This window comes from Calliopsis andreniformis, chromosome 4 (genome assembly GCF_051401765.1).
Source record: "Calliopsis andreniformis isolate RMS-2024a chromosome 4, iyCalAndr_principal, whole genome shotgun sequence".
Lineage (NCBI taxonomy): Eukaryota > Metazoa > Arthropoda > Insecta > Hymenoptera > Andrenidae > Calliopsis > Calliopsis andreniformis.
In genome coordinates this window covers 1055175-1062020 of record NC_135065.1, presented here as the reverse complement: position 1 = coordinate 1062020, position 6846 = coordinate 1055175, and the positions used below count along the sequence as shown (strand labels likewise).

General features: G+C 36.1%; 1 protein-coding gene across 1 annotated transcript; it reads left to right on the top strand.

Annotated features, from left to right (window-relative positions):
• Window positions 1-1699: 1699 nt before the first annotated feature.
• LOC143178282 (uncharacterized) lies at window positions 1700-2267 on the top strand. The gene is made up of 2 exons (XM_076376820.1): window positions 1700-2032; window positions 2115-2267. The coding sequence occupies exons 1-2, from the start codon at window positions 1700-1702 to the stop codon at window positions 2265-2267; spliced, it is 486 nt and encodes a 161-aa protein (XP_076232935.1).
• The last annotated feature ends 4579 nt before the right edge of the window (window positions 2268-6846 follow it).

Genomic DNA, 6846 nt, shown 5'->3' with positions numbered 1-6846 from the left:
TTACCACCAATACTTCCCATACAGTGCATAAAGTTCCACCTAGTGTTAAAATTTGTTGCTACTTTCAACCATTCATTTTTTGTTTTTAGAATCTGAAATAAATATTATCCCGATTTTTATCGTTTATGTTAATGTTTAATTTTCTCATAAGAAATATGTATATTAATAATAACAATTATTTTTCAGATACACATAAATGAAGAACAATTATAACCTATAACAGAGGCTGCAATCGATATAATTCTACCAGAACCGTTAAAATTATCAGTATCAACACCAACATCAGCATCAGCATCAGCGTCAGTATTAGCATTAGTATCAGCATTAGCATCAACGTCAGTATTAGCATTAGTATCAGCATTAGCATCAACATCAGCATCAACATCAGCATCAATATCAGCATCAACATCAACATCAACATCAGCATCAGCATCAGTATCAGCATTAGCATCAACATCCAGCATCAACATCATCATCAATATCAGCATCAACATCAGCATCAATATCAGCATCAACATCAGCATCAACATCAGCATTAACATCAACATCAGTATCAGTATCAGCATCAATAAAAAAAAAAAAAAAACGAAAAATAATAGAAGAAGAGCGATGAGACAGTGTTTGAAATTTAAAAAAATTTCAGTAATGTGATACAGGATGATACTACACATTTCGGCAATTTAATTGCTTCAAACTTGCGTCTAACGACGAAATACGATGTATCATACAAAGCGACATTTTAAATATTTTTCTTAAAGCAAATAAAGGATTCTATACTAGTCAAAATTATGCACTGAAACTACTCCGGTATACCTAGCGTCTTCAAACGAACCAACGCCTGAAGATTATTATATTTATAATTTATTTTAAACATCTTTTTTTCTATTCATTATAGTATTTAATTTTAATATAAATAATGTAATATTGAATTAATAATTTAGGTTAAGGTAATGTTAAAATAATGTTCAATTAAATTTTTCAAGCTTTTATCAAATAAAACGCTTTATTCACTCACCTGAATATAATCTTTTAATACTTCAACAATAGTATTACGCACTTCTATGACGATTTTGGATACTGATTGTTTCGAAATTTTGAAAAGGTACTGGAAGCTGGTGTATGAATTGCCGGTGGCCAGAAAGCGTAAAGTTAGTGTCAGTCTTCCTTGTACAGGAACTGCTTTCAGAAACGTAGTATTCTTTTTTACTACTTTTGGATTTATTAAACACAAATAACAATTCGAAATCGCTTGGGTGCATTCTCGTAAAGCTTTTATACAAGCCATGCACAGATTTGAATTTTAAATCAAACATTAAATGAGATACACTGTATACAGGGTGGCTGGATTGAACTGTTACCAACTTCACACAGGTACGGCTTTTAAAAAACCGCTTACGCAATCCAGCTCAATATTGATGCATCGATAGCTCATTAGGTAGTTTACAAGCGTGTAGAAGCATTTTTATATACTACGTCTCAAAGAAAATTTTCTAGTGATGGATTTGAAGCGTAATTCTGCGATTGCTGCATATTTGGCTGAAAAATCAGTTTCAATTATCGTTCGGGAGCTTTATAGCATTTAAATGTATATACAGTGATGTTGCGGACGAGCGCAGCTCTCGTCCGTAACATTACTGTAAAATGTTTGTGCATCGAACCATAAATTGTTACAACGATCCTGGTAGTGTTAAAAAACGCTATGGTGTTGGATGGAAAAAAACAGCAACTAACACAGCAATGGTTCGAAAAGAGAAAAAAGAGAATCGAGCGAAATCCGAGGCGTAGTGCCAATAAAATGGAAAAAGAACTGAGCGTGTCGCATTCGTGTTTTTGGAGCATCCAAAAAATACTAAAAACTGAGCTTAAACTCAAACCTTACAAGATACAAAAAGTGCATGATCGGAATGCAGCGCAGATGAAAATTCGCTTGGACAGAGCGAAAGAGTTAAAACGCTTAGCCGCGAGTGGTGAAATTCCGAACATTGTTTTCTCTGATGAGAAAATTTTCACCATTGAACAATACGGTTCAATGGTGAACCACAATGTGGTTGCCTGAGAGATCATACGAGAATTTAAACACTCGTCTTGCCACCAGACGTCATTCGCCTGCTCAGGTGATGGTTTGGGCTGCTGTGACAGCAGATGGCCGCTCTCCGCTCGTGTTTTTGAAGCTTGGCATCAAAGTTAATGCCACCGTTTACCGTGAAAAGGTCTTGAAAGCTGCTCTGAAGCCCTGGACAGACAAGCATTTCGGTGGCAGATCGTGAACGTTCCAACAGGACTCAGCACCGTCACACAAAGCACGCGTCAACCAAGAATGGCTAAAAAATCACGTTCCGCACTTCATTTCTGCTCAACAGTGGATGTCAAATTCTCCTGATGCGAATCCCATGGACTTCTCCATCTGAGCTATTTTAGAGACCAAGATCAACATTAAAAAATACGAAAGTTTGAACGCTCTGAAGTCAGCACTTGTCCGAAAATGGAAGAAGATTCCCCAGACTCAACTATGGGCTGCGTGCGATTCGTTCTTTCATCGTTTGAGTGACATTATTCGTGCAAAAGGAGGGTATATCGAACAATGAACATATGTGCATTTAATTTCTTGAATGTTTACGAAAATTTTTCCTTTGGAGGAAATACAAATATTAAAAAGTGTATCTATTACAGCGTTTTGAAGTTGTAACAGTTCATTCCAGCCACCCTCTATTTCTCTATTCTTATACATTTCTGATATCCACCATCGGGGGGATTTCCTTTTTCTATACTTCGGTGTATAATGCATAAAAATATAGGAGGCTGCTGATAACTTATGTGCATTCATTACTGATATAGGAAAAACTAAATTGTCCTCCGGTTTATATACGTACGGACATTATACTGATACGGATACGTTCGTAATTGTAATACACAATTGCGATGCGATACAGGGACACGAAACAAATGGATACGTATCTTTATGCGCCTTATGTATTGTATATTAATTATAAATTTTGTTATTTGTCTTCAAGACGCCAAGAATGCGTGAGAAAAGTAAAGCCTATACAAATAATACGACAAAAGATGGATTTAATTAAAAAGAAAGATCAATTCAATGCATACTATGAATATTGATATTAGATGTTGAACTTCAACTGTAATTGATCAATATTACTGTCACTATTCTCACGAAGAATAGTGAGTGAGGAATTATCTTTCTAATTGTAAGAATATAGTGCACACGGACGATTGATGCAAATCAGATAACTGCTAGGAAGAAAACAAATGTGGATGAGCTTGACCTTTATTAGGGTACCACAGGAAGATATCTTATGTCTTATGTGAATAAACCCGATGCGAAATCGGGCGGTCTTTTGGATGAGATTAGCAGACGAATTCGTGTAATTGGAAAGCTACTAGTTTATCCATTTATTTTAAAACAGTCGCTAGTGACCCAATATTAACATGACGGGTCGTAGTTCACCAATCGGATACTTGCGGAACGATCAACAGCGGACAAGACAGGTTGAATAAAAAACGAAAGAACTAAACGTAATATTGTATTTGTCTCGTCTGCCATGTCGTCCGTCTCAAGGAAATACGCCCGTCAATCGTTCGAAGACAACTAACTCTCTCTCTGCTTCCTCCTTCCTGTCCCCTCTTCGAACTGTGTTTACCTGCTCAGAACCCCTCTTCCAAAAGAATTTTGAAACCGCCAACAAACCCTTGAGCCTGCTTTATGACCTCTCCGACATATACAAATCAATTAGATGGCCGCCCTGCCCATGCGTGAAAAAGGCGATCGGGCGACGTCGCGTCGCCGATCACAAAGAACAGAAAGCCCTCGAACGTCGAGGCGGCAACTCACAGCACGCTCTTCGAGTTTTTTGTGGCATGTACTACCGTTCCGAATAAACGAAGTATTTTCACACCATCTACGAGTATACTAATTTACTACAACCTAATCACCAAAATATATTAATATCTTGTAAGCCTTCCTTTTGTATCAATAACGGCCTGTAACCTTCTCGGCATCGACAAAATTAATGTTATTGTAATATCTGGAGTAATTTTGTTCCACGATTTTGTAAATGAATTTTTAAAGATTTTGCATCTGTAATATAATATTTTTTAATTCTGTTACTTAACTCTGCCCAAATATGTTTAATGAGGTTAAGATCTGGCGATTGGGGTGGTGTAAACAATTGTCGTGGTACATTATACAATATCCAATGTTTAATTTTCCATACCCAAATATTCAATTGAGGTTGACAAATTATCGCTCAATATTTTAGGCAATCCATAATACCTTCAATAAATACGAAATTTCTCGTTTTGGATATTGCAATTGCACCCCATACCATTACATGTCCTTCACCATGCCTGACAGTTGGATTTAAGTTTTTAGTATTCATCTCCGTGATAATTTTTTCTTCAAACTTTTCTTTTATCATCAGGAAATATTATACTTGCTTTCATTTTTAAATACAACTTTTTTCTAAAATTCAAAATCTTTATTAATATATTTTTTGGCGAATTCAAGTCGTTTCTGTTGATTAATTTTCGATATAAGCGGTTTTTCCTCGCTGCTCTTCCGTGAAAATCAGTTTTTCTCCAATATTGTCCTCATAGTTTTTAGATAACAATTCTTGATCGTTGTTTCCATAATATGTTGCGTTAATTTTGGTGCACTAATTTTTGAATTATTTTGCACTTTACGAATTATAGTACGAATAACACGAGCGTTTAATTTTGTTAGACGGTTAAATCTAGGCTTATTAGACGTTACGATATCTCTCAAATGAAAATTTTTTATAATTGATTGTGCTGTTGCACGATTTATTTTATCAATATTAGCGATTTCTCTATAAGATTTTCTTTCTTGTCGTAGTTTTATTATCAAATTGCGAGTATCTAAAGGAATTTCCTTGTCAACATAGTGCAGTATGTTATATTATATTATAACAAAGTACTTATTACATGCTGTTCGAGGCGGTTTTACACTCTAACTGAAATTATGAAGCCGAAAGTCTGTATTTATAGTGCAAAACATTATGTTTTTATAAGGCCGGTCAAGTGTATGAAGATTTCTGTGACTGACTATATGTGTTGTTCCTTCTTTAAATACTAATTCACTAATTCTGTAATACTAATTCACCTAACAGTCTAATGTTCACGAATTCATAGGTTTGCTATTATCACCATTTAACAAGGAATTGTATATAACTTTTTTAAAATTATTTTTTTGTATTTATTACTCAGTATGTTACGTAGGATGGGATTTAATTATTTCATCAATGAATCTGCAAAACATAAGTGCAGGCCCAAAAAATATAAAAATAGCTAATAAATATTTGAAAAGTTAAAGTAAAATATAATCAATTTTCACAAAAAACTCTTTCGGCTCTAGTATTTTAAGTGCTTGCGATTCTCTTCTTCCCTACCTATTTTTTCATTGCAAGGAAGCAAAAATAGAATAGTCTAGGATGATACCAATTTTAATCCGCTGCTGATATTACGTTATGAATTATTCATTAATTCAAGTTTTATTTAAAAAGAATTGGCATTTATGGAAAGAAGACGTCAACTCGAAGGTCTTATGGTCAGATCTGTTCAAATACGTGAAATACAAGAACATTTCGGTGGATAGCTACATATGTAGTGTTTGTTACCCGTTGTTGCAGTTGCGTAGTCGTACATATTTGACCGATATAATTCATGTGCCAGCTTGAATGTATTTCAATGTTACGCTATGATATATTCGTCATTGTAACACTTGTACGACCATGGTCTCAAGGTAACAACACAACCAATTCAAATGTATCCTTGTTTTTGCGAAAATTACAGATGAATCGATTTACGAAAGTCAAATGACATAAGCTGTAAAAATAGTCGATTAAAATAACGTTCGTATCGTGATTTCCCAAGAAGTGTGCATTAATGTACGTTTAACATTAACGACACGTATCGGTTTGGCAGCAGTGCAATCAATGTCAGCCCTGCCTAAGAATCGATAATTATTGGTGATCGTCAGTGTGCAAGCAACGCGCGGTTTCCAATCGTTTACTTATTCTGTCCACGCCATCGCACATTTCCGTCCTGTCGGGAAGTGATACGAATTTTCTGGAACTTGATCGATCGATCGCTGGGTCGCTTTAATATGATACGTGGTTGATGGGAGTGGTTCGAAGTTTCAAAAGAAGTATTGGGAAAGACTCATTGTACTGCCGGTACAAAACAGAGGCAAATTGTATATCATGTCATGAAATATTCGAGCCGTATTTGAACACCCTGTTACGAGCCGAGGGCCAGATAGTCTGACCGAGGGTCAGGGTTTTGGAATATTGTTATTGTTTCGTGGACGAACCAACAGGTAACTTTGCACTCGTTGGGAGCCACCTCACGGATGTGGACGAACCAGTGCGCAAAGGCCAACACCGGGAGCCACCTTAGGTTTTAGGTTGGTTTTCGTGGACGAACCGACACTCAACTTGGCGAGTATCGGGAGCCACTAGGATGGAATAAAAACTGTGGATTGTGGACGAACCAACGAGTAACTTTGCACTCGTTGGGAGCCACGGGACGTGGACGAACCAGTGCGCAATGGCCAACAACGGGAGCCACTTGTAGGTTAGGAAAGGGACCTTCGCAAGGATTACGAAGATGTTAGTATAGCCTCGTAACTTTTAAATTTATGATACTCTCGAGCGGCAAAGATATAATATTGTGGGATCGTTATAGGTTCGCTTCTTATTGGATTTAGGAAAGGTTTTGATTGAACTAAGTCCAATTTAACAAACCTTATAAAAATGTATATTATTACACGTTTAAGTTTGACTCGAAGGAATACAATTGTCGATGAGTTTA

What these genes read in the sequence shown, in the direction of transcription:
- LOC143178282 (XM_076376820.1), top strand. Translation starts at nt 1,700, where the DNA reads ATGGTGTTGGATGGAAAAAAACAGCAACTAACACAGCAATGGTTCGAA. An exon ending in TTGAACAATACGGTTCAATG is followed by an intron (nt 2,033 to 2,114) that starts GTGAACCACAAT and finishes TCGCCTGCTCAG; the next exon opens with GTGATGGTTTGGGCTGCTGT.